The sequence below is a fragment of the Pteronotus mesoamericanus genome, unplaced genomic scaffold (assembly GCF_021234165.1).
Source record: "Pteronotus mesoamericanus isolate MK-2021 breed Mesoamerican mustached bat unplaced genomic scaffold, CSHL_Meso_final scaffold_99, whole genome shotgun sequence".
In the NCBI taxonomy this organism is placed as follows: domain Eukaryota; kingdom Metazoa; phylum Chordata; class Mammalia; order Chiroptera; family Mormoopidae; genus Pteronotus; species Pteronotus mesoamericanus.
In genome coordinates this window covers 5,247,640-5,268,998 of record NW_026555330.1, presented here as the reverse complement: position 1 = coordinate 5,268,998, position 21,359 = coordinate 5,247,640, and the positions used below count along the sequence as shown (strand labels likewise).

The 21,359-nt window shown below is 47.3% G+C and overlaps 1 protein-coding gene across 2 annotated transcripts in view; it reads left to right on the top strand.

Moving 5' to 3' along the window:
- Nucleotides 1–20,786, top strand: part of MAGI3 (membrane associated guanylate kinase, WW and PDZ domain containing 3) — a 174,503-nt gene extending 153,717 nt beyond the window's left edge. Inside the window, exons 15-22 of one of the 2 annotated variants that reach the window (XM_054564977.1) lie at nucleotides 649–837; nucleotides 6,239–6,424; nucleotides 13,648–13,750; nucleotides 14,536–14,662; nucleotides 15,262–15,405; nucleotides 18,122–18,260; nucleotides 18,974–19,063; nucleotides 19,663–19,764. In XM_054564977.1, the coding sequence (XP_054420952.1) occupies nucleotides 649–837; nucleotides 6,239–6,424; nucleotides 13,648–13,750; nucleotides 14,536–14,662; nucleotides 15,262–15,405; nucleotides 18,122–18,260; nucleotides 18,974–19,023 (938 nt within the window). In that variant the 3' untranslated portion in view covers nucleotides 19,024–19,063; nucleotides 19,663–19,764. Of the gene's footprint in view, nucleotides 1–648; nucleotides 838–6,238; nucleotides 6,425–13,647; nucleotides 13,751–14,535; nucleotides 14,663–15,261; nucleotides 15,406–18,121; nucleotides 18,261–18,973; nucleotides 19,064–19,662 lie in introns of both variants that reach the window. The other variant, XM_054564976.1, reaches the window with a different exon arrangement.
- Nucleotides 20,787–21,359: the final 573 nt, after the last annotated feature.

The following is a 21,359-nucleotide window of genomic DNA, read 5'->3' as shown; positions in this document are numbered from 1 at the left end:
AGGAGGGCGCACGCTGCTCCTGCAGCCGCCAGTTCTGTGCCTGGGAACAGCGCGCGGTTCCCCATCTGGTATCATCAGCCGGGAAACCCAGCTCTACGCCCCGTCACATCACGTGAGGCAAACCCGGCGCCGCCTCCCTCCACCTGTCACAGCAGCTCCTCTGTCTTGGTGCAGCCACTTCCCAGACGTTTCCCAGACGTTGGGAAGTTCGGGCCCTACACTCAGTTATATTGAAAGTTGGCTTTAAAAGCAAGTTCACTGTGTCATTCCTCATCATCAGCTATTGTTAAAATTACTGGTCAAGGTTAAAAACTTCTCTGGAATTCAGGCAATTCCTTGAAGAGCATTTTTTTTACTTTCTGATTTCATGGAAGCTTTGAAAACCCGCCTTTACAGTGAGATCACATTGTGCATTTTTCCAGTTGTGTATGTTAAGGGCATTGGAGACGTTAGGCAGACAGCTGCGCCCACATCCGTCCTCACTTCTGTCCAGAGCTCACGTCGTGGGGGCGGGGAGGGCGCAGGCAGCTTTTCTGTTCTGTTATTAGAAACTAATTATTTTTCTGTGAGAGCCTTAGCACAAAAAGATTTTAGTTATCAAAAATTATGATGTTACAGAAATATCAACATCGATCATGTTTGTTGTAGAGAAACAACCTGAAGATGACAGCTCTCAAGCCTTTATTTCAACACAGAACGGGTCTCCCCGCCTGAACCGAGCCGAAGCTGCAGCAAGGCCTGCGCCCCAGGAGGCCTATGATGTCATCTTGCAACGGAAGGAAAATGAAGGATTTGGCTTTGTCATCCTCACCTCCAAAAGCAAGCCACCTCCAGGAGGTAAGGGCTGCTGTGTCCTCTTGTCCCAGCCTAGGAACTCAGTTTTCTGAGTCCCCCTCCGAGGCTTATGAAACTGAGTAGGAATTATGTATGAATGGCCTTAGAGACTTAACTTTTTAAGAATGGTGGATGTTTTCTTTGTTTTCAAAGTCAGGTAATTTGAACCGAACCTCCTAGCCTTCAGGTTTATATATCATCTCAGATCCAGAAAATAAGTGTTAGCAGCTGAGTCTGCATCGAGATTAAATTTGGCCCCTGCTGGCGTGGCTCAGTAGGCTGGGTGTTGTCCCGCGAACCAAAAGGTCGCTGGTTTGATTCCTGGTCGGGGCGCGTGCCTGGGCTGCGGGCCAGGCCTCCTGTTCAAGGCGGGGGAGAGGCAGCCAATCAGTGTTTCTCTCTCACTTTGATGCTTCTCTTCCTCTCTTCCTCCCTCCCTTCTCCTCTCTCTAAAAATAAATTTAAAAAATATTTTAAAAAAATGATTTTTGACAGTACGTCAGGGACGGGATCTAGTCGTCAGTAAAAGGACAGTGCTGAATTTTTTTAATATAGGGGCATAGGTTTGCTTTTTAAAAAAAAAAATTAGGAAAAATCATTTATGCAGAAATGAACTAAATGCTAGAAGTAGTTTAATAATTGCCATATTCCAGCTCTAAAGTGACCTTGAATGATAAGCATTCTTCCCTTTTATCTATGATTCATTGAGAGGTAAAAATTTTGTTAAAACCTTTAAAAATTAATCTAAATATCCCAAATCTGGTTTAACAGAATATTCTCATCTGCAAAGGATGAATATGTATGTATTAATTACCTCAACAAAGAGGAATTACCTCTAGTGTGCTCAGGGCTGTTGGGATTCAACAAATTACATATTTGTCTCGGTCTTAGTATTTCTAAGAAATAATTATCTCTAAATTTAATTATAAAATCAAAATGAATATGAGAACCAGCAAATAAATATTTATGTTACACATGCATCTGGTAACTTTATTTTTCCTATTCAAACGACCACCTAAAAACATCTCTTGCCTTTGCCGGTGGATTTGATCATTTTGTGGGCCATGAGGTCCCTTTAGACACGATGGTCACTGGAATCCTAGCAGACAAAGCAGACAGGTTCAGGACAGTGTTGTGAGCCAAACAAATTTGCAAAAATCTTGCTCAAATTCATGCAAGTGTGTAAAGGAAGAAGACTGGGACATGCGTGAGCTATTACTCTAGGATCAGGTCACTGCTCACTGCTACTACTTTCCATTTTCCATAAGCAGTTGCTATAGTAACACTTGGAACTGGAACTGCCGCTGATGCTGTGAGGATGATTATGTGGCCTGTCTCAGAAAAACGAAAGAAAGCAGCTTTTAGGTGGATTTCATGTCGTAGCATTGAAAATAAGGATTTCCAAAAGCAACCGTTTTAGATCATCATACTCTTATTCTAATACCACATGAGAATCCCAGGCTCCCAGATTAACTAAAATGGTGAAGAGATTATTACTCAGTAAGGTAGATGCTAAGCACTTTTCATATTGAAGATACTCCTTTCGTAGCACTGTAAAAATTAGGGGAGAGTCCATTTTCACCATTAAACTGAGCAATTTAGAGGAATTCAGTAAATGAGTTGCATTACTTAAACATGTTTAACACTTTATACTGATTGTATTTAAAAGTCATATTACATTGTAATATATGATATATTAAATATATCTTATTTGTATATATTAGTTTATATTTAAAATTTTGAAATAGTTTATACTTGTTTAAATTATTTCTTACTATTTCAATGGCTCTGTGTCCTGTAGATCTCTGTACAAGACAGTGTCATTAAATGTTGGGCTTTGTGATCAGACAGACTGGGATTCAAGCCCTGCCTAAGTCTTGTCATCGCTGCCTGATATTGGGCAAATTACTTACCTCTTAAGCGCTCCTGTCTCCTCTGTCAGATGAGGATGGCGGTCGCACTTCCTCCCTCGCGTGAGTCCGAGGATTGAGGGGGATATGCACCGCGGTGCTGAGCCTGGACCCGCAGTCAGCGCTGGCCGCTGTGCGTGGCCTAAGTGTCGGCTGCCGCTACCTTCATCGTTATTTATGAAATTGTTTGTCACCGTCTCTTGATCTTCTTTTAAAGGAAACTTTACAAAGTTTATTAATGAGATGGGGAAGAAAGCCCAATTAAAATGTAAGACTGAAGCAGCAGCTAACGTGTGGCAGGAAATGAGTATTTGCAGCTCATTAATTATCAGCCTGAATGGTAAATTAGGCCTCGGTTGGCAATGGATTTTATATAAAGCGCTTGAGATCTTCAGTCATGGTGTAAAACCAGAATTGATAATTTCACTGAAGTGCTAGTTGACAGCCCCACGGAATGCTGAGCCCTGCCAGCGTCCTTTCTGGGGCTCCATTCATCCCTCACGGACCCGGGGGCAGCTGAGGGGAGCGGGACAGCTCCCCGCCCCCCAGGGACTGAGCCACAGCCGCAAACTCTGATGGAAGGGTCTGGTTTAGAAAAGAGTGAGTTAGCATCAGTGAGAAGGCAGGGAACCTGTGTGTCGGAACAGAGCCTTCTTTATGGATCTTATTTTGGTATAGATTGGTATTCTGTTCAGTGTAGATTATTTTTTCCTTCTGATTAAATGTTTTCTAGTGACATTTGTCACAAGAAAAGTTCCCAGCAGCAGCTCTAATACCAGCTATAAAATCCTGGGACCCCCCTCCCGCTGACTTTTTCAGAGACCAGGGGTCCGGGTCCAGCGCCCCTGTTGCCCTGGACCGCCTGGAGTAAGTTAAATGAATGGAGCACTCAGAAAAGACTTTAAGATGAAGTAAAGGACCAGGCTAGTTTTTGCTGTGCCAGGACTTGAGAGGTTTTCCGGTTTCTCTTTCTTATCACATACTGTTCAGTTCTGGTTGCAAAGGATTTCTTTGAGAAGGCAACGTTTCCAGTTACTGTCCTTTCTTGTCCTGAAATGTTTTAAAAGCGCTAAAGTGACCTCAGCAGACGGAAAGGCCAGTCTGTGTGACAGAGTGAGTCCAGGGGTGACGTAGGACGGGCGAACAGACTCGATGGCCAATGTCTGGAGACGTTGTTGGCCAAAAAAACCAAGGCAGGACTTCAGCCCTTCCCTTAGCTATGTGTCTGCTAAGGGCTCACCTTGGAAATGCCCCAGTCCATTCTGAGAGTGTTCAGAGGCTGCCTTGCTCCTGGTCTCTTTGCTGTTTTTAACTGTCCTGGTGGTGCTGCTCTAAATGCCGAGACAAGGACAGCCTGACGCCCGTTACCATCCCGCAGCCAGACAACCAGCGCTCCAGGAAGTCCTGTCTGCAGGTCTGCCAGCTCCTTGTGGCCCCTGGGACGCCAGGGGTTCATTCTGTTTGCTGCTTTCCCAAGTCTGAACACAGCCCTTTCTGTGGGCCGAGGAGCTGAACAATTTTCTTCTCAGGGGATCTGGAATGAACACTCTGTACAAGAGAAGCTTTTCTGAGAAGGAGAATCGCTCAGGTATGGATGTGGGAAGTCACCACAGGGCCACCCTGTGAGTCACCGCGTTCCTGATAGGCACCTGTTGTGCGGCCAGCGAGTCAGCGCCCAGCGCCCGGCACCGGGCGTGGCCCAGCCCCGGCACTTGGCTGACTACTTCGTGTGCAAGGAAAGCAGCATGATGAGCGCCGCGAGGGTTCCGAGCGAAAAGACGCGCGCTTCCAACCGCGACCTCCTCCCCTTTGAGGCAGAATCTCCTGCTGTGTCATCCTGGGAGAGCAGGGAACAGCAGCGTTGCGGGGACATAGAGCACCGCCCGTGGCCACATCCAGCCCCAAACACAGGCCCGGTAAAGCGCCCCTACGTGCACCAAGTACGACTCGGACACTCTCCTTTAGGAGCTCACTTCACTGGGGGAATCAAACAGTCACAGTGCCATTTAAAAATAGGGACTGTCCCCTTTCATAACAGTCCGTCAGCAGGAGCGCAAGTGCCTACTAAGTTTGCTGGCCCAGGTAAGGAAATTCTCAGGGAATGTAAACAAATGCCCCTTAGCAAATGGTGAAAGGCATTCGGACAAGTGTCTGAGTACTCATTTTAAGCCGTAGTCAAAATGACTACTAAGGGCTTTAGTAGTCAGAAGCCCTTAGCTATACGAACTCGGGGTTTATAACAGAACGGCACAGAGGCGCGGGGGCCGAGAGGCTCAGCTCTGTACATCCAGGGTAGGATTTTATCCGTGAGCCAAATAATGTTAACATAAACATCGGTGCTCTAATTCCACTCAGCTTTCCTAATTTTAAAAAGATCTAGCAGCCTGCCCTGGCCAGTGTGGCTCAGTTAGTTGGACTGCCGTTCCACAATGGGAAGGTTGCAGGTTTGATTCCCGGTCAGGGCACATGCTCGGCTGCAGTTTTGATCTGTGATCTGGGCAGGTTTGACCCCCGGTCAGGGGACACACAGGAGACAACCAGTCGATGCTCCTCCCTCACATCCGTGTTTCTCTGTCTCCCTCTCTCTCTAAAAAGCAATGACAAAATGTCCTCGGGTGAGGATTAAAAAAAAAAAAAAAAAAAAGATCTAAAGGCCTAAATAAAAGGAATTAATTTTGCTTCAGAACTAAGTAGGATTCATTTGGATGGTTAGTCAGACTTTCACTGTATCTGGTTTCTGACCAAGAACTTCCGAGCCCTAAACTTGAGTTTGGACTGCATTTATTTACAAGGTCCCCTGTGCGAGTAAATGCCCCTTCGACAGAACCAAAGATGGTCTCATTCTAGCAGTTTCTAAAATAGTCCAAAATGCGCCCTGACTTGTGTGGCTCAGTGGGGTGAGCGTCATCCCACAAACCGAAAGGTCACTGGTTTGATTTCCGGTCAAGGCATGTGCCTGGGTTACGGGCCAGGTCCCTGGTTGGGCGTGTGAGGGGCAACCAATCGATGTTTCTCTCCCATGTCAAGGTTTCTCTTCTTCTTTCTTCCCCTCCCTCCCCTTTCTCTAAACATAAATAAAATCTTTTAAAAAATAAAATCGCCTACAGTGTGACGCAGTGCGGGCGGCCAGCAGCAGGCCCGGAACATCGGGTGAGCGGGGTGCGGTCCTCGGCCCCTGTTGAGGCCGGCGTCTTGCGCGGGTCCTGGGGCGGCAGTGTGAGAAAGGGGCCGAGGGTTGGGGTGAGTGGGAGACGGTGGAGAGGCTCCTCTGCTGCGGGTGCAGCCACGTAAAGGGAACACGTGTGGGCGAAAGCGCAAGGCAGTTGGTGTGAAAACAGCTGCGTTTGGATAGGATGCTCACATGTGGTGCTTTTTTGCTATATTTTTAAAGGCTTTTCTTTGATGTGTTACATTTTTAAATAATGATGATGATAAACCCAACGCCAACAGACACCGTAAATAATTGAAGAACCCGGGGATTTTTTTCCTCACAGTCATTCCTCATAAAATCGGCCGAGTCATAGACGGAAGCCCCGCTGACCGCTGTGGGAAGCTCAAGGTCGGAGACCTCATCTCCGCCGTGAACGGCCAGTCCATCGTCGACCTGTCCCACGACAACATCGTGCAGCTGATCAAGGATGCCGGTGTCACCGTCACCCTGACGGTCATTGCTGAGGACGGTAAGGGGCCCGGCGACCTGCCCTCGAGGCGATCTGAGAGGCACCGAGCCTGGGCCTGCGGCGGACGGTGGCTTCTGCCAACTTTGCCCCGGTCACTGCAGGGACAGAGCCGCTGCTGTGCCTTGCAGTCTCGTTTCTTGTCTGTTCCATCAAATGGATGTAAAAGTTTATTATCAAGTTGTCAGTAGCTCAAGAAGATAATCTGGCCAGTGAGTGGTGGCCATTTATTTATGAGCTGGAGAAGCTAGCACCCAGAAGCAAAAGAGATTGTTAAGACTTTTCAGATCTTATTTTCTTTTAAAATAGTGTCTGAAGTCTCAGCTCGAGTGAGAGAAAATCCTCAGAACAGTTCAGACAGAGTCACTGCAAGTCCTTTGTGTCAGGCCCGTCAGAGTGTCCCTTCCGCGCAGGGGCTTTGTTCTGGCGGCTTCCTCACAAAGGGGAGGAAGGGAGTCTGTAGGAGCAGCCAGGAAATAGGGCGTAAAACGCACTTCAAGCCTTGCTTTGCTTTAAAGCTGCCTTTTGATCATTAAGAATCCCTAATTGGGAACGAGTTTCAATAGCACCCGTTCATAGTCTTTGTTTATAATTACAAGGTAACCATTACATAACGCTCATCTCATTTGTCCTGATTTGTCCTGGTTTTGTAAAACTGTGTAGAAGCCCAAAACAGCAGAATTAGGATCGCCCTTGCCTATTGAAAGTTCTTGTCCTGCAGTGTGGATTCACGTCCCATCCCCCCACTCCCATCCCTCCCCTCCTCTAATCTGGTGAGTCTTCTAATCCTTTTAATTCTTGATTCTTCCTTTCTTTTCTCTTCCTACTGCCCCACTGGCTGTCGCACATTTCGACCTGAGGTAGTAGGTAAACCTCCCTCCCTCCCTCCTGTCCAGGCCCTGTCCTGTGCCTGGCTGTCCTGTCCCGCCACCCCTCCCAGGCCCACCGTGGTTTTAGGGCCCCGCGACATCCCGTTCTCACTCTCTTCCCTTCTCTGGTCTGCCCCACGCTCTGCGCTCTGCGCTGCCCTCTGCCCCGCACTCTGCCCCGCTCAGCCCCTGAGCGCGGCTGCTTCCTTGGGAAACCCTCCCCTGGAGAAGCTCCGGGGCACCCCGGCTCTGCACAGAAAGTTGTTCATTCTTATGCTTTTGCTCCCACCTGCCTTTTAAATGTGCCTCCCGTGTTCCCCCCAAACCCTCTCCTGAGCCAGGCCCCACGCAGGGCTCCCCCCTACATCCATGGCTCCCCTTGTTTCTGCGCGTCATTAAGCGTTACTAACACACAACACTCCTGCTTCTAAAAGGGATTATCTGCTTTTTGAAGACAAAGAAAATACCAGCAATTGCCTATGATACTTACTAGGTGCTCAGTTGGTATTTTTGAATGAGGGAATGAGTAACTGAATGAATGAACAAATAACTGAATGAATGAACAACGTGAAAGGCAGGGACTGTCCCGTCCTGTGCCCACACGCCTGGCAGAGGCAGGGCCAGCCCAGCGGATGCAAGGCTTTGACAGGGTCCACGGACAGCGGTTAGCTGGTTGCGTTAGCCAGTTACAGTTCCCTCCCTTCAGTGCTTTGGCTGCAGAATAGAAATAATAGTGTCTATTTCAGGATCATGGTGAAGACTGAAGGTGAAAATATACATCATCTACACACATCTCACCTGGTAATAGCTGCCGCTGTCTGACCACACCTTTGCATGACCGGCTGCCTCATTCCGGCCCCTGCTGACATCTTACTGCCTAAGGAAACAGAGGCATTTAACAAACACTGTGTGGGTGATAGTGTCTTTGAACACTTTAAGTCTGTTAACTCATGGAATGCTCACACTAATCCTAGGTAGGCTCCATTATCTTCCCATTCTGTAGATGAGAAAACTGAGGCCCAGCCGATAGATAGCTTGGCCATGTCACAAAACTGGCAAGTGACGGAGCCAGCCGCGTTTAGCGTTTAGACAGGTTTAGTTCCCGTCTAAAATGCCCCGTGCAGATGAAGACAGCTCCCTGGAGGTAGAAAACCTTGTTCCCGTCCTTCTCTTTTCTTCCTTTTGCCGGATATCACTTACTAGTCATGTCATATGTGCCTGTTTTGAGAAGGAAATGTTTAGCCAAGTTCCCAAGCCCCAGGCCCTGTCTGGTGTAAAACTCGCAAGCGCATTGGTGACGTGTGGCTCTCTGTGTACTTGGCGTTACCCGCCGTCCAGCACGAGCTCGCGCGCTCCCTCTTTTGCTGTTGTGAGTGATGCTGCTGTGAGCATGGGCGCACAGGGGTTCCCACAGACGCGTGCTTTCACTTCTCCTGGGTGGACACCCGGGAGTGGGACTGCTGCGTCAGGCCAACTCTGTGTAGCTCTTTTTGGAACCAGCTGTTTTCCACCATTTACACCGTTTTCTGTTCCTACCAGTGTGCACGAGGCTTCTGACTTCTCCTCATCCTCGCCAACTTGTGCTTTGTGTGTGTGTGTGTGTGTGTGTGTGTGTGTGTGTGTAATTCTGTTCTAGCGATTCTAGTGCGTGTGAAGTGGTGTCTCCCTGGTTTTCATTTGAATTTCCCTGATGGCTAATGGAGTCGACGGGCCTCCGCCTGCTGCGGGCCAGTTGGCTGTCTTTTTTGGAGAAGGGTCTGTTTAGAGCCTTTGCTCACTTAATGGGCTTGCCTTTTGGTTGAATTATGAGGCTTTTTTATATATTCTGATACGAAATCCTTATCATCTGATACATGTATCTTTGGTTACTTGTGCTTTTGGTATCATGGCCTCCTGTGTTTTTAAGACTTATCCATGTTGCTGGGTAAACTTAATCGATTGCTTTTAACTGCCTGACAGCTTTTTAATAATGTCTGTCTGCCTACCTGTCCGCTGCCCACCCCATCCCCAGACCACCCATGAATTTGAGCATCTCCTCAGATGCTTGGTTTTGGGGTTTTTTTCTTCTTGTGAAATTCCTCTTCATATCCTCACTCATTTTTTGTGTGGAGTTTCTGTCTTGTTAATATGTAGATATTCCTTGTTAATTATATAGGCATTAGTCCAATTTAATTTTAGAAAGTACAGATATCTTCCCCTGACATCTGTAGGTTAGCTTTTAACATACTGCCCTTCATTATACAGAGATTCTTAATTCACATGTAATCAAACATAGTCCCATATACAGTGTTTACCTCAGGGCCTGTGCTTGTGAAGTTTAAGGTAAGTTACCCTCAGCCTGTGTCACAGAGCTTTTCTCTAACGTTATCATCCATTAGATTTATAATTTTGCGTTTTCCATTTAGGTCTTTTCCATCTCTCTGGGGCCTACCTATAATTATACGTAGTTTTAGAAGGGATCCAGTTCGCATTTTTTTAAAAGTGAGCCAGTTTTCCTAGACCAGCTATTGGATGGTGCTTATTTTCCTCCTTCATCTGTGGAGCCATCTGTGTGTAGGAACCTCCCCCTTGAACACGACTCTCCAAGCTCTCTATTCTGTTCTTTTGACTTAGCTGTTCTTGAGCTAATGTACATCTAATATTTTTAAAGTGTGTGTGCGCGCACATTTTTAATCTGTAACTTTGTGGTATATCCTAGTATCTGTTAAGGCAAGTCTTTCTGCCACCCCTCCCCCACTCCAGATAGACGAGATGTTGAAGAAACTTTTTCATATAAAATTTTAGAGCAATTACACTCCTCTAAAAAAATCCAACTGCAATTTTTGTTGGACTATATTGAATATATATTAACTTTGGGAAAATGTATGCCTTTAAATATTGTCATCCCACCCAAGAGCATGGGACGTCTCCAATTATTCAGATCATCTTTTATGAGGGGGAACCCAGAAGAAAACGAATTATCTTCTGGTGGGCGGGCCCCTTGCAGTACACGCTTCCCCGTGAGGGGAGTGTTCCGGGGACCCATCTGTGTCACCGTCCCCGATGGCGTTGTTATGAGGCCGCATTCGGCTTCAGTGAACTTTTTTGAAGACTCGTTCAATGCGTTTTCCCATTCCACGATGGGCGATTGATTACGAGCGCACCTGCCCACACCACCCTGAGTGTTCAAGCAGTTTTTGATAAAAAACAGCATGACCCCCGTGCCCCACCCTCCCGTTCACCCGATCTCACCCTGAGCAACTTTTATTTCCATGATGAAAAAAGTCCTCAAAGGAAAACCTTTTGCTGATGTGGAGGAGGTGAAACAAAAAACAACAGAAGCACTAAAAGTCTTCAAAAGTGATGCATTCAAAAATAGTTTTGAGCAGTGGAAAAAAGTCTTCATAGTTGTATTGCATCAACGGGAGAGAATTTGGAAGGTGACTAAAGTTTAAGTATGTAAGAATAAATACAAAATTTTTAAAAAAGAAATTCGAGATTTTTGCGACCCCCCCCCCATTCTGTCCTTTAATAGAGTTTTAGAAAGTTCTCTCTCAGGGTATTTATTCTCAGTAAAGATGATTCCCAATACATTGTTTGCCACTTATAGTTTAACTATGGGATTTTGTGTTTATCTTCTGATAGTAATACACTTTTTCTTAAGTAGTTACATACAGAAACTGTAGGAAAAGTTCTGTTGTCATTGAGGACTAGAGCTCCTTAACCCTTTGCTTTACTAGTTGAAGAAATTTCAGGTAAAATTCAGAGAACAAAAGCCTGTTTAGAATATTTATTCTAAAGCCTGTTAGAATAAATATTTAACTTTGAGAACAGCTTTTAACCCAAAGAGTTTGGATGACTAAAGAGGAAAGAACAGCGGTGACAGAAAGTTTTATTTACCCCTGAAGAGGACAGGGAAAGAACGCGTAGCTGAAAGGGGACCAGCTTGCGGTGCCTTCCGCCGGCAGAGACGCCTCGCACCCTCAGGGGGAGGAGGAGGGAAACCTGCCCTTGACCAGCCTGTTTTTCCTGTCCCGAAGTCTCACACCCATTGCTCTAGCCACGCTAGTGAAGCCGAAACATTACCTACATTGAACTCATGCAAAGATACAAGTATCTCCCAGTCATCTTGTTGGTAGAGGTAATGATTTCCCTCAGTTTCCATTCCCTTAAGGGCAGCCATGAACTTACAGTGATGGAGGAGATTGCAACTCTCTGACGGACCCTCAAGGTCAGAGGCGGGTAACTTGAATTTGACACAGCCAGTCAACGCAGGGTGGAGCCTTTCTGGGAATCCAAAGCACCTGCGCGGTGACTCCTGTGGCCTAGCAGGAGGGACCAGTGTTCGCCTAGCCCTGGCACCGTGCATTAAACGCTGTGAAAACAGTGTGCTTGAGGAGCCAGGTAACGTGTCACGGAGGAGGTGACATTTTAAACAGGAGACGAGGTGGAAAGGCAGGAGCGCCCAGGTGACGAGTTCAAGCAGTATCTCATGAGCAATAGGAAGTGGACAGATTTTTAAGTGACGCAGTGGTATGTTTCAATTTACGTGCTAGTCTGGAGCCCAGGAAGCAGAACAGAGGTGAGCGTGGGGGCAAGGAGACCAGTGAGGAGGCTAAAACAGGTTAACCTGCTAAGTGAATCAGGAAAGTAAAATTCCCGGTAGTGGCATGAAAGAGCAACAAACAGATTTGCAGGCCACCCCCTTCCCCTCCAAAGAAAAAGCTCATACCCCACTCTTCCTGGAACACGTGGCTTTAAAGAGGAGACACACCCTTAGAAAAGTTCTGCAAAGGCTGGGCCTGCGTGCCTGTCTGGACCCTCCCCTGTAATCCAGGCGGACGCAGGCTGGGCAGCGGGAGCCAGGCCTTGGAAACCAGGCCTTGGAAACCCCAGGGGCTCCCAGAGCCGGACCAGGCCCCCCCCCCCCCCCAGCACCCACTCTGCAGCCTCTAGCCTGTGTTCGGAGTACTGTAGCTCAGCTGCACGAAGGTGTTAAGCATAATTTTATCTATGTTTTTAGGCCCAAGAACTTTGAAGAGAAACTTAATCCAAGCCATAAAATAGTGATGCATGTAGTAAGGCCTGAAGTTTCAGCCTCCTCAGTGGAAACTGTTTCCTAAACATTCATATCCCTTGTCTTTAATGTTGGTCTTTATCTCCGTCATATTCCGAGACTCATTTTATGTCAGTTTCCATGTGTCCTAATCTAAAAGTGGCATCTGCATCAAGCCTTATTGCTAAATAAGGTAAATATTTTAGAAGGTACACTTGAAAAGAAACATAGCCCAAAAGTAGTGTATCATTTTGATGATTATGATGGTAACAATGACGATAATTATAATAGAAGTGTTTCCATAGTGAATGGAAGATGCCAGGCATTGTTCTAATCATGTGCTTTTAGAAGCTCATTTGCTGCTCACAGAAACCCCGTGAGGTAGCTCTGGCTCCCTTTCTGTAGTCAAGACGATTAGAAACGCAGCAAATTTAAGCGGTGTGTTCAGGAGCACACAGCTAGTGCGGGAGGGTCGGGCCGAAGCCCCAACCATCTTGCTTCCGAGTTCAAGGTCTTAATGACTAAGCGGTGCTCCCCCTCTCTGGTATTTTAAATATCCTGTTTGCTGTTTGGACAGGATGAAAGATTAGAAAGTTTCAGCTTTGAAAATGTGAGTCTGGCAGCCTCCAGAGTCTCTTGTAACTGTCACCTCCCATGACTCGCGGTCTAGTTCCAGACACTATGCTTAGTTCCCAAATCTGCCTTCAAAAAACAACAGATCTGGAGCTGTTGCAAAAGATACAGAAACAAATGTGTTTTTTTCACCTGTATTTGTGCTCTTAGAAAACAGAAGCAGGAAAATCTTTAGAAATATTTGTCAACACTCAATGATTTTTTTGTAAGTTTGTCGGTAGATTCAGCGTCAGGCAAGATAACTGCTCCCACAGTAAGGAGGCAGGTTCAGGGATGCGCGTGGTATTCGGAGACGGGCCTCTGAGCCGGTGACCCTGAGACCTGCCCTTGTCACCTAGTGGTTGACAGTTACTGGGAGAGTGTGCGGGAAACCCGTGGGGTGAATAGGCTACACGATAGTTCCTCGTTTTACTCCCGAGTGTGTTCATTTCTGACTGTCCTGTTGTCTGGATGATCCAAGCACAGGTGAACGAGGAAGGAGTGTGGAGTACGAAAAGGACCTCTTCACACCCCAGCACTAACCAAAAGACACCGGGGGCAGGAGGTGGTAACACCCCCCTTCCGCGCAGCTGAGAACAGGCCGTTGGAGTCGGCAGGACAGCACCATTAGCGTCTCGTTTTCACAGATCCTCTCGGCCTCCCCATTTTTACGCACAAATTCTTATTTCTGCTGTTTTCCTTTTCCACAGAGCATCATGGCCCACCGTCAGGAACAAACTCGGCCAGGCAGAGCCCAGCCCTGCAGCACAGGCCCATGGGACAGTCACAGGCCGCCCACGCACCTGCGGACAGGTGAGCTGTTCTCGGGTGCTGGGGCTTTTCTCTGCTCACCTCCCCACTCCTGCCCCACCCGCCCCGACCGCCTGCCCCACGAGGACGCCCGGGCCGGCGGTGGAGGTCGGAGTGTCTGCCTGTGCGCGTTTCCGCCTTCAGAGACCTCCCCTCCCCCCTCCACTCCCTCAGCCCCTCCCACCTGCCCCGCCCCGACGCTCCCCGACCCCAGGCACAGCCTGAAGGTCCCACCTGGCCCTGAAGGTCCCACCTGGCTGACAGATGGGGACTGGAAAGGAGCCTCCGTGCAGCCGGCTGTGCTACTCTCGGTCCTGATTGGGGAGGGAAGCCCCGGACCCACAAGGATTGCTCTTTTCTCAGACGACCTGAGCAGAGCAGTAGTTACACCTATTTCTCTCTTCTTTTGTTGAAAATACTGGCCATAAAAAAAGTAGATTCCTAGAAATTAAGCATAGCACCGCCACGGGCGTTGGCGCCGCGCGGGAGCAAGGTCGCCTTGCCCTCGGGTGCGGCTGAGCGCGGATTCGCTGGGTGGAAGCCCCCCGAGGGGCCCGGCAGTGGACGAACGACTCGGGGTGCGCGCGACACGAGCTGCTGCAGGGACCACCCGGTTCCCCGCTCGTATCTCTGGCTCCGGGCACAGTCCGTCTCTGCGCGCTTGGTTGGGGCGGGGGGGGGGGGGCGTGGAGCCAGGTCCCGCTTTTCAAAGATGAAGCTGGTCTGCCTTGAGCTCAGCCGCGTGTCCTGTGCTCAGCTCAGCGAGGGCCCTGGTGTCTGTCTTGCAGAAGCGCCCTAGAAGGCGAGGTCGTCAAAGACGCCCCCACGACCTACAGGCACTCCTGGTCCGACCACAAGCACCTCGCGCAACCGGACACGGCGGTGATTTCCGTGGTTGGCGGCCGGCACAGCCAGGTACCAATGCCCTCCACGTGCATGCTGGCTCTTCCCCCTCTGGTGACTCGCTGGCACTAGTGACTTCTTATTGCAAATCAGATACATTTGTTCCTCAAATCAATCATTCTTGAGGACCCACTGTGTGGGTGGTGGTCTGTTAGCTTCCAAGAGAATGTAGAGTGAAAGAAAAGTTTGCCGACAGTTGAAATTGGAACCCCTGGTTAAGGACTTGGAGCAGGGCCGGGTTCATCGGAGTGGGGCTGGGCTCCTGGGCTTTTGTGTCTCATACCAACGCCGCGCGCCCCCCCCCCCCGCCCCCCGCCAACCCTGCCCAGGAAAATTTGTCAAAATCTACCTAAAGGAAGCACATCCCAAAATTCTGTTCTCTGATTACACCATTGTGCATCGACCCACTAGCAGAGAAGACATGCAATCTACAGATTTTGGCTCCATTTATAAAAATTATGTAGCCCTTCACCCAAACGCCCGTTCCTTCCTTATGATATACAGATGCCTACTGAGAATGTGAATTATAGCCCCAGCTATAAAAATGGCTCTTTCTCAAGCCAGCAAGAGAGCAGCCCGTGAAAACTTGTTTTCCTCGCCCTTCTCTCCAGAGCCCAGGCTGTTACCCCGTGGAGCTGGAGCGAGGCCCCCGGGGCTTCGGGTTCAGCCTCCGGGGGGGCAAGGAGTACAACATGGGGCTGTTCATCCTGCGCCTGGCCGAGGACGGGCCCGCCCTGCAGGACGGCAGGATCCACGTGAGTCGGCGCCGGGCTTCCCCCTTGGTTTTGGCTCCAGACTGGAAACTTCTGAAAGCGGCTGATGGAAGGGAACGCGGAAAGCTCTTGCACCTACCAATAACAAGCGAGCTCTTCCACCGCTGACACCTGAGAGGCAGATGCCAGCCAGGTCCCTCTCTAGCCTGAGGGTGGCATTTCTCCTTCCTGCCTGCGGTGCCCTGTCGTGTCCCTTCCTGCTGTTCCAGTGCCTTCGGCACCTGACGTGGTGCCTTGAACAGTTGTAGCTGGTGCTCCATAGGCATTTGTGTGAAGAAAAAAATAGATGGATACTTCTAATGAAAGAATCATTTTTAATATTTAAGATTAGCTCCCAGAGCTTATTTCTGAGTAGACAGGAATATAAGCAATTAGCAAACAGTATAATTCACTAAAATGAAAAATGTTAACTTGTAATATAGACGGGAAAGATGTTGAGATTCATTGAGAGGATTTTTAATTTACTGAGTCTTAGACTGAGCCTTAAATCTGCTTAAAATTTAGGGTGGAGAAAGTAAGGTTCTGGGCAGAGCTAATGAGAAGCCAGCTGAACAGGACAAGTTCACAGTAAGGAATGGAGTCGGACTGGAATGCGTAACACGGAGCGAAGTCGGGCTTGGAAAACAGCGCGACTCCACTGTCGGCCTGGCAGTGCGTTTGCAGGAACGTTAGTGTTGGTCTCACGGAGACGGGAGGTGGGCGCCCTCGTCCCCACTTAGCCTGCAGGCGGAGGCTCAGGGAGACCAGGGCGCCTGCTGGGCTCTTCCGTGGTGGCCACGGTGTGACCCAGGCCTGTCGTCCCCCCAGGCCCCGCTGGTGTCCGCTGGCATTTGATCCCTTTGGGGGCAGGAGGCCCTTAACAGGCTGTGAGCTAATGTGAGCGATGTGTTGCAAATGCTATTTTGTAACTGGAATACATTTTAGTGGGTGTTCTACGACCTGCGAGGCTGCCTTAAAGGCGCCTCATTTTCCTCCCTCCCTCTGCCTCCGAGTTCTCCTGGTCTCATTTTTCCTCCCTTTCATTTCCATCAGTAATACAAACCTGAACGTGAAGTTGTCCTAGTCACTGAAAGCTGTAGTCACCATTTTATTCTTACCACATTTAAAAATTTTTAAGTAAAGTTTTAAAAGGTGGTTTACATTTCCCTCTCAAAGGCGCCGTTTTCCAGCCTTAGCTTTGCGCAGCCCCTGTCAGGCCTGTCTCCCAGAGTCTCAGGCCGCTGCTCTCTTCTCCCCGCCTTTAGTCTTAAAGTGACACCTGGTGGCAAATCTGTTCAATTACAAGTTTTATTTGTAACCTGTGCTAAAACAGAAATTTGCAGGTTTAGGCAGTGAATTTAAGCCAAAAAATGTGGTTGGATTTAATAGTTAATTTCAGTCATGTTTTACAAGATATACCTAAAACATGCTTCAAGTACTATCTTTTCTCTTAGCAGGAGTGCTAATTTGTCATCTATAGTTCCTCATGAAAATGATTTTTCTTTAGTCACTTAGTAAGGGAAATATGGGTATAAGAACTTTAAAAAAAATTACTTTTCCCCATTCTCTTATCATCTTTGTTTTTAAAGATTTCTTTTCCAGTTTATATTTCCAGTTTATATTAAGTTTATATTATATTTCTTTTTCCATTGATCCTATTTCTGAAACCCCTACTTCAAGTGAGACGCTATTTTTTTTGTAAATGTGCAACAAAACACACTATTTCAGTTTATTTGAAATTTTTTACATTGTATAGTCTATAGTTAAATCTCCTTCATACTGATACACTTTAAAAATTTGGGGGGGAAAACCAGCATACATTTGTGCTTGGTATGTCTTCATGTTCCACCTCCTTAAACCCTCCCAGCAGCCCTGGGAGGCTGTACAAAGCCCACCCGCTTCACAGAGAGGGACATCGGACCGCAGGCCCGGTGACCCCAGGGTCCGCCGCTGTGCTGTGTGTGGCAGCCTTGCAGCCACACACAGCATGCGTTAAATAACTGCCTCCCCAAGTCTCTTCCGGACTGTTACTTCTGGACTGTCTCAGTCAAGCTCTACAAATGTTTGCTTTTTGGAATTTCAGTAATTTTCTGTTATTCAGCTTTGTTTTGAGGCCACACCCTTCAGTTGCTTGTCACCTTGAAATACAGTTTCAAATCTGCAATTAAATACCTACCATCGTTATCTTTAATCAGGCCCCTTGCAAACTTGACTCATCCATGCTTTTCCTTTTTCTTCTAAAATAACAGGCCACATTTCTAGTACATAGCAATGGTACTGAGGCATCTTCTCCTAAGCCCAAGTTTTTTAGGAAAATTTTATACTAAAATAATGAAGTATGAGCTAGTTATTAGCTAGCTATTAGATTTTAATAAGTATTCATATTGTTATCTTCTCCAGGATGAATTTTTTCAGTTTTAATCTATAAATATTTCAGTTGGTTGTTGATTTCAAGATACCCAGGTCCTGCTTACTAGTCATACAAAATTCCCCCACATAGGATTTTTATAGAGTAAATAAATAAAGCTAGACGTTTTCTCTTCCTACGGCTACCCTCTTGTCTACTTCTCAACTCCAGCGTGATCACACTGTGCACAAGTTAAATATTTTACACCTCAAAGAGGCACTTGGTGAGGTTGAGCAGCCCTAGTGGTGACAGAAGTAACACTGACGGCAGATAAGTAGTTTCACATTGTTCCTGTGAATGTTCCCGGTCCAGGTGGGTGACCAGATTGTTGAAATCAACGGAGAACCTACCCAAGGCATCACGCACACCCGCGCAATTGAGCTCATTCAGGCCGGTGGAAATAAAGTTCTTCTTCTCTTGAGGCCAGGAACTGGCTTGATACCTGATCACGGTAAGGGAAGCAGCTCACCTAAAGCTGAGAAGTTAGAGCTTATTAGGGACGGGTCAGCAGAGGGAAAGGAATACCTGTTGAGAGGGGATGTTTCACTAGCTATGTCAAAGGTAAACACCAGAATTATCTAAGGCTAGTTACATAGCATAGTTGTTATTAGTTATAAATAATACTACAGACCAAGTAGCTCCAGGAAGGACTTCTGCTGGAATGGAATATGTGAAGCTAATTTCAGTAGAAAACAGTTGCTTTTGCAGAGAAATGTGCCTGTAAAAAAACAGGACATTAGAGGCACATGATTTAAATGCATGACAAACATTTGAAATCTCTTCATTTTTTTCTCATAGTAAGATACGCTTCTCTTAACGAGTAGCATCAGAACTTCAGGCTTTTGTGAGCACTTGTCAGGAACAAGGTGCTGTAGGCCTTGTCTGTACTCCTGTACTGACCCTGAACTTCCTTGGTTTCATTGTATGTTTTTGAAATATCACAGGATTGAAAAATCACTATTTTCCATTGCGTGCACTAGTCTAGCAATAAGGCACCATGCCACTTAGCACTTGTCCCTTCCAGTTTCGTCCCCCTCAGCCTGTAATCCTCTGTGTTCCCTTCCACCGTCTGCTTGTGAATCACGCGTTCCCGGTGACGTCTTTGCTAACTGCACTGTGATTTTTTTTTTACGTAGTCCTAGGCTTTTTCTCTTCCTCCTTCAGGTTTGGCTCCTTCCGGTCTGTGCTCCTACGTGAAACCTGAGCAACATTAAGGCTTTCAGGGCTTTTCTTGGTCTTTCCTTAAAAGACTTGGTAAATTTGCATGTCTTGTAAATCCCTTCCTTCTTTTGTTTTTCTTTTTAATTAAAAATGCTATTAAATACATCTAATTCTATCTTCTGCACTTTTCAGTTTCCTTTTGACATTAAATTTGACAGCTTAATGCAAGAAAATTATTTACAAATGCCCATGAACCTCATTCTGGTCCCCCCAGTTTGGTCTCCTTTATTAGTGATTTGGCCCATCCTTAATCTATGTCCACTGATAATTGAGAGCTAAATTAGTAAGCTTCTTGGACCAGGTCATTTGGTCTAATTTTAAATTTTTTTGCTGGGCTTTACTATTTATGTGTAATCAGTAATAGGTGATGTGTAAATTATTTAAAGTAATTAGAAAAAATGAATACTGTCATTTTATGTATCTAAACAACCCCCCCTCGATGTACAAATATAGCTGTTTGTATACATCTGCCTTTCCAGAGAGAGTGCTAAACATATATAAACTATAAGACACGTATATGTTTAAGCATATATGTTCAGTATAATTAAAATGGCTGTCAAAGTTTGAAACTTAGTGCTCCTTGTTCACAATTCAAAACTTAACAATGTTCCACTCAAATCCCTTTTTCTTAGGTAATTGGGATATTACTCAACCTTCATCTTCAAACGTGATTTATGACGAACAGTCACCGTTTCCCCCACCGTCTCACTCTGCTCCCGTGTGTGACGAGCCCCACGTGCCAGTGACCGAGGAGCCCGCAATGAGCGCTCAGCTCTGTGAAAGGGCAGAACAGTTCAAGGACATGGGGCCTGAAAAGAAAGGTACTTTAAATCAGTGTGATGTAAAGCACCAGCCTCTTCTCCAGAAAAATGAGAGCAAGAGGGATCCGCCCAACAGTCATGGGCACAGCGACAAGAAACATCTCTTAAAAGTAGAAAACGGCATTAGACAAAGAGGTAGGTCTGCTAGTCCCAAAAAGTCAGCCAGTCGCTATACAGAAGAACATTTAGAAAAGATTCCCAGTCCCCTCAAAAATGACCCCAAAAGAAGACCCAGAGAGCGCTCACCCAGCCCCAGGAAAGGGGGGAGTAAGGGCTGTCTGAGCAGCACAGGGGCCGGTCCTGGCCAGGACCACGCCAGGAAAGGCAGGGGGCGCTCTTCCAGCCCGAAGCAGCAGCAACGAACAGAAGGAAGTAAAGACCGACCAAACGCTGAAGGCAGAGCGTTCGAGTTGGACAGTCGCCGAGCGGGGCCCCGTGCTCGTGACACTGCGGAGCAGGCCGGGGACGGAAAAGACAGATCGGGTGTTAGCAGGAAAGATACAAAGCAGAGTCCCTCCGGAAGGAACAGAGCAAGGTCCCCGGAGGAGAAAAGCAAGCGAATGGATGAGAAGGCTCAGGCCAGTCACCTGACAAATAGAGTGGTATCCGAAAATGAAACAGGAAAGAGAGCCCCCTTAGGAGACACAAGTAAAGAGAGAACGGCTCTGAACAAACTAGAAGACGACAAAGGAAAAGAACGAGAGGCAGCTGACAAAACCAGAGAGAGTGGCGGCGTCCGGCCTGAGCGTGGCTCTCCGGCTAGGAAAACGCCCATAACGCCCGGGCCCTGGAAGGTGCCGAGTGCGGGTAAAGCCACAGGCATGACTGGGGTGGCCGAGAAACGGCTGTGACCTTTAGCATGAAACAAGGAAAAACAAGTTGTAATCTTCCCTTACTAAAAAGTGGCGTTTCCCCCGCAAAAAGCCATCCCCCCCCCCGCCCCCCGCCAGAAATTTGGAAACACACATAAGTACATTTTGATTTGATCATCCTGTTACCGAGGCTGCATGAAGGGCCTTTTTGTTGAGGACGAAGCCACTGTCCCCTGGCTGGCTGCCCTCCGTCGCGCTCATCTGACACGCCCAGCTCGTCCTCATGGTGTCCGAACAAATGACGTACGTGGATATTAACAGTGTGGTCACAACTCACTTTATATCTGTGCCAAGTTATCTACTGTATCACGTCTATTTTACCCTCCCCACTCAGCTATTTCCACACTATGAGAAAATGATGTTTGGCTTGGAAGTCGATATTCTCAATAGCATGTTGCATGTTTACAGAGAGAACCGAGTCCCTGCAGGAGACTGACTCGTCATGGGGGGTGGCAGGGGCCACTGCCTACAGCGACAGACGACATCCCAGTTTAAAGCCACAGCCCAGACCGCTCTACTCTAAAGAAAAAAAGGTAGTCAAGTACTGACAGTTAGGGTTTTGTATTTTAATTCAGCTGGGTAAGGTATTATTTCAAATAACTGAAAGAGCTTGCTTACGACTGAATGCTCCAAAAG